At 37.2% G+C, this 12,209-nt stretch overlaps 1 protein-coding gene across 5 annotated transcripts in view; it reads left to right on the plus strand.

The window, feature by feature from the left end:
• Positions 1 to 8,471, plus strand: part of LOC106067783 (carbohydrate sulfotransferase 3-like) — a 38,698-nt gene extending 30,227 nt beyond the window's left edge. For all 5 annotated transcript variants that reach the window (XM_056004582.1, XM_056004583.1, XM_056004584.1 and 2 more), the window contains 5 exons: positions 3,077 to 3,169; positions 3,775 to 3,982; positions 5,010 to 5,109; positions 6,005 to 6,068; positions 7,423 to 8,471. In XM_056004582.1, the coding sequence (XP_055860557.1) occupies positions 3,077 to 3,169; positions 3,775 to 3,982; positions 5,010 to 5,109; positions 6,005 to 6,068; positions 7,423 to 8,042 (1,085 nt within the window). In that variant the 3' untranslated portion in view covers positions 8,043 to 8,471. The remainder of the gene's footprint in view (positions 1 to 3,076; positions 3,170 to 3,774; positions 3,983 to 5,009; positions 5,110 to 6,004; positions 6,069 to 7,422) is intronic.
• Positions 8,472 to 12,209: the final 3,738 nt, after the last annotated feature.

Below are 12,209 nucleotides of genomic sequence, written 5' to 3' on the forward strand. Positions count from 1 at the left end.
CTGTCACTAATATAATTTATATATACTATAAATTAAATTCTTATATCGAGTCGCCCCATACCTATTCTTTAATGCCAAATGCAATCTTTAGCAGAAATTAGTAAAGGAGCGAGGATTAATCGTTTTCACTCTACCGCCATTCCCATTTCCAGACAGAGTTTTTGTAATTTCACATGAAGTTATCATAAGTATTTTAAGAAAGACTTTGCATTGGAAAAGTTAGAATTCAAACGAAATTTTTCAGTATAAGAGTCATGATTGAGATGAGTTCTATACTCAAATAACATTTTCATAGGCGCCTTTTCCCAACCTTTACTCAATCTGATATTTTTCTAGCTAAATAAATTTGGGACTATAACTCACAATTTATGCTAGAGTTTTCTTGAATACTATTTATCGAATAAGTTTTTTTTCGGCGGCGATCCTCAAAGCAAAAATCTAAATACGTGGGGTATCCTATCTTTTCAAGGAACAAATCGGTTTTATTTGCAATGTATTATGGGTCTATAAAATCAAATTAGAATATTTTTCAAGTACAACATTATTCGAAAGGTTGTTTTTTAATAGTATGAATAATGAGCTTCAGGTCAGGAGAATGCGTTTCTGCAGTGAAGAATGCAAGAAAACGCTTTTGGCGTCGGGGCTTCGCCCCGAACTCCATTTATGAGTAATGAGTTGTAGATGTCAGGAGAATACGTTTCTGCAGAGAAGAATGCAAGAAAACGCTTTTGGCGTCGGGGCTTCGCCCCGAACTTCATTTATGGGTAATGAGTTGTAGATGTCAGGAGAATGCGTTTCTGCAATGAAGAATGCAAGAAAACGCTTTTGGCGTCGGGGCTTCGCCCCGAACTCCATTTATGAATAATGAGCTGTACTTGTCAGGAGAATGCGTTTCAGCAGTGAAAATAGCAAGAAAACGCTTTTGGCGTCGGGGCTTCGCCCCGAACTCCATTGATGAATAATGAGTTGTAGATGTCAGGAGAATACGTTTCTGCAGAGAAGAATGCAAGAACACGCTTTTGGCGTCGGGGCTTCGCCCCGAACTTCATTTATGGGTAATGAGTTGAAGATGTCAGGAGAATGCGTTTCTACAATGAAGAATGCAAGAAAACGCTTTTGGCGTCGGGGCTTCGCCCCGAACTCCATTTATGAATAATGAGATGTACTTGTCAGGAGAATGCGTTTCTGCAGTGAAAAAAGCAAGAAAACGCTTTTGGCGTCGGGGCTTCGCCCCGAACTACATTGTGAAGAATGAGCTGTACTTGTCAGGAGAATGCGTATCTGCACTCAAAAAAGCAAGAAAACGCTTATGGCGTCGGGGCTTCGCCCCGAACTCCATTGATTAATAATGAGCTGTACTTGTCAGGAGAATGCGTTTCTGCAGTGAAAAAAGCAAAAAACGCTTATGGCGTCGGGGCTTCGCCCCGAACTTCACCAGAGAACCTTATAGCGCTGCCCCAGTTGTTTTGGTTTTCGCCGAAGGTTGAGAAATGCTGCTTTTTTTATTCTCATATTTATATATATATATATATATATATATATATATATACATATATATGTGTGTGCGTGTGTGTGTGCGTTTGTGTGTGTGTGTGTGCGCGCGCGCGCGCGCGCTGTATGCACGTTTATGCGTAGGGTTAGGGTTTACTGGGCGTTAGGGTTAGGGTTTGGAAAAAAATCGCCCCCCCCCCACTCCAAAGTTCTGGATCCGCTAGTGAGCACAATCCACTACGAACAGTCGATAATCCAAGTAATCGAAATAATTTCACAGTTGTTCTAATCAAATGTACATACAACTATTCACAAAAACCGATTCAAGAAAAAAAACAATCCTCCGTTGAAAAATCCTCGATCATAACTCAAGTCTCTTAACACATTTTACCATAGTCAAGGTCATTTACGCCCAACAGCATAAACAAAAATTACCCTACTTTGCACGTGGAAACAAAAGATGGTTAGTGAGGGAGGAACAGGGTTACAACACTGCCCCCTCCCTATTTCTGTTCGTCCCGAACAGACCCTGGTCTCCTCACAATACCGGTGCAACCGATGCAGGTGCACCACTTCGTCCTGGAACACCAAATCAGTCTGTCCGAGCCCATTTTCACTGTCTGGCACGACGTCCCCAAACTCCAGCAACATTTGCCTAACCCCACCGCATTCTTCCTCCGATAGATCCTCACCCTCATCTCCAAGTATCCGATCAACTCGAGAATCACATGACGAGGCACTAGCTACAGGGACCACCGCATCACACGATGCAATAAGTTCCATTGGACAACAAGTGGCGATAACATTCTTCTTCTGAAAGTTGTAAGCTTGAGTGTTAAACTTCATAACCCTACCAGGTACCCTTCGGACGTTCCTATTAACAGCCAGTATTCTCCCCACAGGCAGTCTACTGCGTGCTTCCTTTGACTGCTCTATAAGGCCTGTGATAGGCACAGGATCATTACCGTCTATTGTGTCACATATAATGGCTTTAGACTGTGTGGGTATGCTGGTACCTTTCGTTATCAATACCCTCTTTATCTGTTCTTCTTCCATGTCGTTCCCCAGCAACGGAATTTCAAGATTTCCATATTGCACTGTGCCACCCCCAATGTTCAAGGAGAGTCCAAATAACTGCATGAAGTCTAGTCACAGAATACACTCATCCATGATAGTGGCGACCAAGAATTCATGACTAAAATGTTGATTTGCTATCTCAATGTTTACAGTGATCTGTCCTAAAACTGGCAAAAGTTCTCCACTAGCTGTTTTTATAGAATAGTCACTTATTTCATGTATTATGTTATTCTCAATAAGACTAGGATGAATTATCGATCTCGATGCGCCCGTATCTAATAGAAATCTGCAAAAACGAACTCCTATTTTCCCAGAAGAAAATATAAGAATATAAATGTAGATCTAGTAACGTAACGAGAACACTTCCAAAGAGATGATCGTTCAAAGTCAATGTGTACAACGTTACCAATCTAGTTTCTCTGTCAACAAAATTTTTACCTGCACACCAAGAGTTTTAAGACTTTTTAGCTTTGTATTCATTTTATTTTTATTTTTTTTCATTTCACAGATCAAACTTCAGATCATAAGAAATTCAAAGACTATTTTCCTAGAAATGTTCGGAAATTTAACAGAACGAATAATAAGTTTCAATTTTTGCCTGGTAAATTGTACAATAATTGAATTTTTTTTTTGGTATTATACTTTTTGTTTATTAAGCTATATTGTTATTGCTAGGCAATGTCCATGCAGACCCTCTTGTGACCTGATTATATATATTATTATAAAGTTTTTTGCAATGGGTCTATTGGAAGTTTTCTTTTCGTCTTGTGCACCTTGGATTCGACGATAAGTTTTCTCTGAGTTTCAACAGCACAATTAAAAACTCCCCCAATGTCTAAACCGAAACTAGTTCTTCTCTTTGTCGGTAAGAGTCAACGTTCCTGAAAGCGCAATTATTTGAGTTCTTTGATTTGTTTCTACAATTTGTAAGACTTGGCTCTTTTGATTGTGAGATTTACATTTTTTATTTCTAGGAGTTACCTGTTTTAATTCTAAGATTTAACTTTTTTCTTTCTAGAACTTGCGTCTTTTTAAGATGTACTTCCTTTGTCATTCTTAACTTGACTATTTCGTTTCTAAGATTGGCCTTCTTTCTTTCTCTCGACTTTTCGTTACTTAGTTTAACCTTTTTTTGTTACTTTCTTAAATATGCTTCATTTATTTGTAAAGAATGTTTTGTCTGTTTCTATTGTCTGACTTCTGCAGACGTGATCGACGATGAAGAAACTATCCTAGTACGAGACAAACTCATCATCATGACCTACATGAGAAGTGGGTCAACACTGACCGGTGATATCATTCAACAAAGCCAGGACGTGTTCTACATGTACGAGCCCCTGTGGAACATTGAGAGGGTGCTCACCAACAAGAGCGGGAACGGAACATTGACTTTTCTGAATGGAACAAGTCTGCCGTAAGTTTCCAAACTGACGTTTAATTTGTTACATCGTTTCTTCCATTCAGGGCCTGATTTGAAAAAGTGGAGAACCCTACGCCCATTCAAAATGTATGTCCGTGCACACTTCTGCACACTGGATTATAATCATTTCGCTTTTTTTTTTGAAAAAGAAGAATGAGAAAATAATTTTTCTTTGGCCTTTTTCTCAATATCAACAAGAGTTTTAACATTTATTTATTACTTTTTTTAAAGCACTGAATGCATGTTTGTAACAGTTTGTTCTAAATAAAAATACTGTTTGAACACAAAACAAAGCTTATATTTAATGTAATTGTATCAATTAGTTTGGATAAGTCATGTAATTAAATTTCTTATAGATCTATACTAACAATAATACATCTGTGCGATTAGAATTTTTTGTTTGTTTGTAGCACAATTTCATAGTTTTAGCTTTCTCAATGCGCTATGATCTTATCACTTGTCTGAACCAATTGAAAAAAAGGGGGGGGGGGGAGATAGGGAAGAAGAGGGTATCTGTGAATCTGTGATCGATTGTTACATGCATTAAAAAAAAATTTTCACACAGGGGACTGATTCAACTTATACAACCACATCGGACAAGTTCAATTTCTTTCCCTTGTTCGATAGAATAAAATAATTTATTACCGATAGTTTAAAAATTAATTAGTTATATTTTATTGATTCTTGTTTTGTCAGCTTCAAGAAATTTTGTGAACAATTTCAAGTTTATCCGACATTGGGTGTGTGTCGGAGCAGGGTCAAAGTTTTTTTTTGGGCCTATGGCAGTAGTTCTATTTCTGCTCCTAGAATACATACCTAGAAGTTATATTTATAATTATGACAAAACTCAAAAGCGTTTCTCAAACAGTGAGACGCGCCCAATTCCATTTTTGTAATTCACAGCTCGTAATATTATACCGTTTTCTACTGCTTGTACCCAGAGTGTATTCCTAGTCAAACTTTAATCAACTTCTGCTATATTGGCTTATCTATTGGCTCATTTTGATTTGCATTTCTGCAGATTTGTTTATAATGCGGAATTCTACATGGCCAGAAAGATACAAATTCTAGAGTCGGTGTTAAACTGTAGCTTGATGGAACTAGATGTGGGCACGCTTACAGTAAGTTATTAGTTCACAGACATCATTAGTTTCTAAGCCTTCTTATATACATGAAACACTACAAGTATGGGTCTCGTCTTTATGACAAAGCCTGTAAGTTAGGGCCTAGGCTTTATCATCATTGCTTTAATATTTTATGAAAAATATTACAGAGTAAAAATAAATTGTGCCCTACAAATGTGTGACCTGCGCATATTATATCAAAACTGGTCAAAAATATTTATTTTATTATAATTTAGATTATTTCTATTAATTTTAGTTTGAATATAATGTTTTGCAATAACTCTATTGCTTTTACTATTAACTTAAATGATTTTTTTCTTTAAGAAAAAAGACTGTAAGAAATTTAAAATCTTTAAATTTTTCTCTTCAATATTAGGAGAAAGAGTTATCGTCCTAAAAGAATGTTTATGTTGTTGTTTTGTTCCCTCATAATTAAACTGACGTGCAGATTTTCATGGTAATTGTCATTTCCTTTTTGGGTACGTTCGGGTAAAAAAAAAACAATGTCATGGGAATAGTAGGCCTATATATATACACACACAAAAATACAAAATCCTATCCGAAAAACAACACAACAAAGATTATCTAAAGGGGAAGAACTCCGTTCTTATCATTTATTAATTGTCTTATTGGTTACTTTTTATTGATTCATGTCTTGTCTATGTCAATGAATAATTGTACGAAGTTTCAGCTTGATCCGAGAATGGGTGTGGGAGAAATAACGTGTACAGACTTTTTACCAGACAGACAGACTGAGTTGATATAAGCTTTGTAAAAAAAATATACATCAATAGTGGTCCCCAAGCCTTCCTCCCTACCTAGTGAAAAAAAAACGAAAAACATATGAACAGATGTCATTTACTCATGTCGCCTATTGTCGTCTGCTCTTCAGCAATATCACATGTTCAACAGCCTGTCAACTCGAGCCTTTGGTCTTTGTGCTAATCATCAAAAAGGTAATACATGTAGTGGTAACAAAAAATGGTAATGTTCCCCTTTCAGACAGATTATGTAAAGTTCAATAGTTCCTGTGGCCAACGGTTAACGAGCGTGTCATGTGGCCTGCACAAACGACCACCGCCTTTACTTTTCCCCCAACTAATGTCAGGTACCCATTAGAACTAGGTGTACTCAGGGGCGCCCTAAAAATCCCGAAATTAAAAATCTCATTTCCTTCTGTTTTTTTTTTTTTTTTTTTTGTATTTAGCAGGAATAGCCACTATTAGTTTTGTTTTGTCTGTCTGACCGTCCATCCGTCCGTCCCGTCCAGATTTCATAAACTAGAACAGATATTGAAAATCCCATATTTTGATATTCTAGATCTTTTAAAGTTCTGATCCAACGGCTATCTTTTAAAGTTCTGATCCAACGGCTACTGTTTTCTTTTCTGAAAGCGAAAATTTTTTATTTTAAAATCAACTTTGCCAGCAGTTTGTTCATAAAAATACACCATATTTACAACTATTAACTATTAATAGTAAAAATTTAAAAAATACACTGGAGGCTATTTAACAAGGAAGATCAATATTTAGCATATTGTTAACACAATTATGCAAACGGTTTTAGATGTTTTGTAAAAAGAAATATCATGTTGAGGCTTTGACTGAGATATTGACAATTTATACAACAATTAAATCAATTAGATAACCATTCAATAACATCTCTTACGCTAGGTTCACATTTAACTATATCTTAATAACTATCAGTTCATTGAAAACATGTGAATATTAACAATATAATAATGATAACATTAATAAGTATCCGTATCCTGTGGTGTCAAGTCGTTTGTTGAACTTACAGTAAAACACTATTGGCAACACTTTTTGGAAGAGCACGTCTCTTTTTTTTGTATCTTTTTGTAGTCGTTGATAGTTTGTAGTTCATAGTTTCTGATAGTCTTTTTAAAACTATACAAACCTGCCTTTTTACCGGCCTGAGCGGACCACTTCGGGGGCCGATTTTGAGTTTGTGTGAAAACACAAACTGCCTTTGTAACCTTGTTTTTGTTTTGTTTTTCATGACAATTAGCTGTCTATAATTGGGGCTAGGCGGCTGAGTGGTTAAGCGCTTGACATAAATAGGGGAAGTAAAGGTGGTTGTTAGTGGCGCTGGCCACGTGACGTCTCTTTAGCCGTCAACCACTGCAGCAGTTGAGCTTTACATCAGCTGCCCCATACATTGCAAGTCGTGAAAGTGGTCTCGTAATCTTTTTTTTACTAGTACTAGTACTCTATAGAAGTCTAGATAAACTGATAACTGATTTTGTTTTAATAAATAAATGCCTGTTTCTTTATTTCATGAAAATTCTAGACATGGAGATTTTAGGACGGTGCGTACGAGTGTTACAGAATGACTGCAGAAAGTCCAAGGTCGTTGTGATCAAGGTCATCAGAAGCTCCATGCTAGAGATGTACCGACTGATGACGAGAGAGCCAAGATTGAAAGTCTTACATCTGCTCCGAGACCCTAGAGGCACAATGAAATCCCAATACCTGGTCGGAGCATTCAACTGGACACACCTTCCCAAAACGTCGCTTGGCCACTGCCAGAGAGTTTCGCGGGACCTGGAGATGTCCCAGTTTGTTTCGGAGGAGTTTCCAGGTCGCATTTTCATCCTACGCTACGAAGATCTTGTCGAAAGGCCTATTCGGGTAACGAAGCAGCTCTATTCCTTCGTAAATTTAACCCTAACCCTGGAGATCCAGAACTACATATGGAACATAACGTATGGTGGAAACCCCGATGGCTGTAACATTTGCACGGTGCGCGAAAATGCAACGGAAACGGCTTACAGTTGGAGGAAAAAAATGTCTTTTGCTAGTATATGGATGATCCAGTCGCAGTGCTGGAGTGTAATGAATATCTTAAAATATCGCACGTTTGATAGTAACGCTGAGAGGATGGATGGAACGTTGTCAGCAAAGTATTAACTCTTTCTCTCCGTAATTATTTACCAAATTCTGGTGGAATCAACGCTGGTATCGTCAGTTAGGAGAGAAAGAGTTAAGAGCCTGATACAGCAAGTGAGAGACCATATTGTTATACCATTATGTTTACCATCTTAAAGTATATTTTACGCCCCATTGTTGACTTTCACAAAGAGTTCAGTATTTGAAGAGCAAGGTAAAATAGGATCACATATTTCAAGACAGTCTTCAAAAAAATAAGCACAAAACTCATGGCGTTTAATGTTATTTGTGATGCCAAACGACTCGTCGATCTGACTTGATCTTGATGAAGAGTTCAGTGAGACGAAAGTTAAATTACTGACTGGATATTTCAGAAGTGCCTTGAAAATGTATCGAGCAATCAACACTGTCACCAGGCGTCCTGTAGGAGGATGTTTTGTACAATGTAAATGTGAGCAGGTCAGGCAGGCGCGAGCTGTGGTGGCCTATTCTCTTCTGCTGCTCAACATTAAATTCATTTCTAACAGTAGGCAGGTGGTAGCTCTACTGGGTGGGCCCAATCTGTGCACCTCGGTCTGCGACCAAGGGGCTAGAGTCGCCTAAGCAACCAGACAGCCCAATTAAACTAAACTAAACTAATCTAGCTAACTAAAAGAAAGCAATAACGAAACTTTTACTTTAGGATAAATAAAACAAAAAGAAACTTTATTTACATACACAAATAAATCAATAATAAAATATAACATATAGAGAGAGCTACACTAACACTACAACTGAACTCAGCAACTAACTAAAACCCTCTAAATCTACAAACACTAACAGACTAACCAAACCAACTATCTAACTAAATCACTACAATTACTACCCTAGACCTAAGCTTAAAATTAATAAAATATAACAAAAAAAGGTACCAGCAGACTAATGGCAGTCTAATGGCAGACTAATGGCAGTCTAATGGCAGTCTAAAGGCAGACTAATGGCAGTCTAAAGGCAGACTAATGGCAGACTAATGGCAGTCTAAAGGCAGACTAATGGCAGTAAGGATAGCAGGCGGTCCCAGCTGAAATTACACTACACACAATTAACTCTACACCGGCACTACTGTCGGCACTGACCACTGGTCAAGACAAAAGAGAGCTCAACGTGGTTCCGGAGCTAGCTATAACTGGTCAGCGCGAACATATCGGAGAGCATGACGTCACGCTAATTACCTAAAACTAAACTGGACTACTGATTCCCCTAATTTGTACTTAGCCGTACGCTATAATAAAATCTAGAAAATTACTAAAGACACGGACTACACAACATGATATACCAAATTAAACAGCATAAAAAAGAGAATCTTAAAATTTAAATCTTACAAAAATATAAAAAGGAAGAAGAAAGATATTTCTATTCTAAACTCATACAGGGACCCTATACAGCTTCTAGACTTACACTTAGACTGAAATTAGAAAATAACTACTAACCTAACCTAAGCGCTAAAGACAAAAATACGTAGAACTAATCAGGGACAAAGAAATGGAAACAGTGCCAACAACTCTAAGGCTAGTTAACTATTTTTAAAACTACTTTTCCTCTACGAGTAAAACACAAATAACAGAAAAAGACTAAAACTAGCAGAAGTTATAAATAGCGGAAACTACAAACACACAGCACTGACCTATGCAGGAAAAAAAGACACTAAATTAAATTATTCTAGCCTGGCCTATATAAAGTAACCAGATCGAAATACAGATAAAAATAGATAACAAATAGACCTGGGGTCGCACGCTCACATAAAATAAAAATCTTCATTTTCAAAGGTACATCCAAAACCTGTTTTCATTGGTTGGTAGACGAGCTTTGGAATAAGGGCCAATAACTCATCAGATTTAGAGTGTTTTTCTTTTTATTAGTATATGTTTCCTTTTAAATTGTGTGTTGTTTTTTTATGCAAAGGATCGAGACACGATAAGGCCGGTCCTAACTCGGCGCTGTACCCGGAGTGAATCATGTCGTTAACTATTATGTACATTGTTGCATGCTACACAAATGATCCGTTAGCATTCATCCTGAAGCTTTGGACTTAAAGGTGCAAACACTAACTCCAAACTCTTCACCACATATCCTTGGCTCAGGCTTGGACGACTGAGAGTAATTAATTCTATATTTATAAAACCTTCTACGCTCCCATAAATACATACACACTCACACACACACACAGAGACATGCAGGTGCACACACAAACACGATTTAATTACAGTTTTTCGAGTAACAGAAATATGAGAATTTTTAATGCAGTAAGATGCTCTAGATATTTTCATGGACACAAAACAAAAAACAAACTAGATCATGTCTGGGCATGGTTTTATCATTCTAGAGTTACAATTGTGTCATGTCATTTTAAAGACCAATTATTTTTAACTCTTAAAAGTTATTAGGACCTTAGTCACTTAGCATGTTGCCAAACCATACGCATTTCTAGATCGGTGATATTTTTGTATAGTGTAATGCATTTTATGTTTAGTCGTATGTTTATTTTAGGTTAATTTGTATGTAATGCCTATACATTATTTAAGTTATATGATATATGTACAATTTATCTATTATGTTGGCCGATTTGGTGGGGTCGGGAGGGGGCGATGGTATCAATCCCGCCCCCCCCCCCTTAACTTTCGAGTGGGGGGGGCGGTCCAATTTATTGGTAGAAATCACAGCCTGCTAACAAAATCAATTAAATATCTATATTCTTGTAACTTGTTATTGATATTTTAACCGATCTTTATATTATGTCGTTCCCTGTTTGCCGATTGGTGGGGGGAGGGGACGAATACCTCTTCTGCCCTTCCCACCTAAACCCTTTGAGTGGGGGGGCGGTCCGTTTTTATTGAGAAATCATAGTTTGTGAACAAAATAAGTTGAATTAATATATAAATTTTATATTATGTCGCTCCCTTTCTGTTATTTTGGCCGATTCGGTGGGGTGAGGGGGGGGGCGATTGCAAGTACTGCCCTCCCCACTCTAGCCCTCTGAGTGCTGGGGGGGGGCGGTCCTATTTTTGTGGAGAATCATAGTTTGTGAATAAAATTAGTTGAATATCTATATAATATAAACTACGTATTGATATGTGACCCATTGTAAATATGTCGTACCACACTCTAATCTCAAATTGTATCATTAGAAAATTTAAATGAAAAAGGGTTGTACCAGGTGGGAGGGGCGATACATGCAATCGCATTTCCCCCATCGGACAAATCAATACTTTTTCTTTTTGTATTATAGTTAAGAAATTACAAAATTAAAAAAATCTGTCACTAATATAATTTATATATACTATAAATTAAATTCTTATATCGAGTCGCCCCATACCTATTCTTTAATGCCAAATGCAATCTTTAGCAGAAATTAGTAAAGGAGCGAGGATTAATCGTTTTCACTCTACCGCCATTCCCATTTCCAGACAGAGTTTTTGTAATTTCACATGAAGTTATCATAAGTATTTTAAGAAAGACTTTGCATTGGAAAAGTTAGAATTCAAACGAAATTTTTCAGTATAAGAGTCATGATTGAGATGAGTTCTATACTCAAATAACATTTTCATAGGCGCCTTTTCCCAACCTTTACTCAATCTGATATTTTTCTAGCTAAATAAATTTGGGACTATAACTCACAATTTATGCTAGAGTTTTCTTGAATACTATTTATCGAATAAGTTTTTTTTCGGCGGCGATCCTCAAAGCAAAAATCTAAATACGTGGGGTATCCTATCTTTTCAAGGAACAAATCGGTTTTATTTGCAATGTATTATGGGTCTATAAAATCAAATTAGAATATTTTTCAAGTACAACATTATTCGAAAGGTTGTTTTTTAATAGTATGAATAATGAGCTTCAGGTCAGGAGAATGCGTTTCTGCAGTGAAGAATGCAAGAAAACGCTTTTGGCGTCGGGGCTTCGCCCCGAACTCCATTTATGAGTAATGAGTTGTAGATGTCAGGAGAATACGTTTCTGCAGAGAAGAATGCAAGAAAACGCTTTTGGCGTCGGGGCTTCGCCCCGAACTTCATTTATGGGTAATGAGTTGTAGATGTCAGGAGAATGCGTTTCTGCAATGAAGAATGCAAGAAAACGCTTTTGGCGTCGGGGCTTCGCCCCGAACTCCATTTATGAATAATGAGCTGTACTTGTCAGGAGAATGCGTTTCAG

Source organism: Biomphalaria glabrata, chromosome 11 (genome assembly GCF_947242115.1).
Source record: "Biomphalaria glabrata chromosome 11, xgBioGlab47.1, whole genome shotgun sequence".
Taxonomy (NCBI): domain Eukaryota; kingdom Metazoa; phylum Mollusca; class Gastropoda; family Planorbidae; genus Biomphalaria; species Biomphalaria glabrata.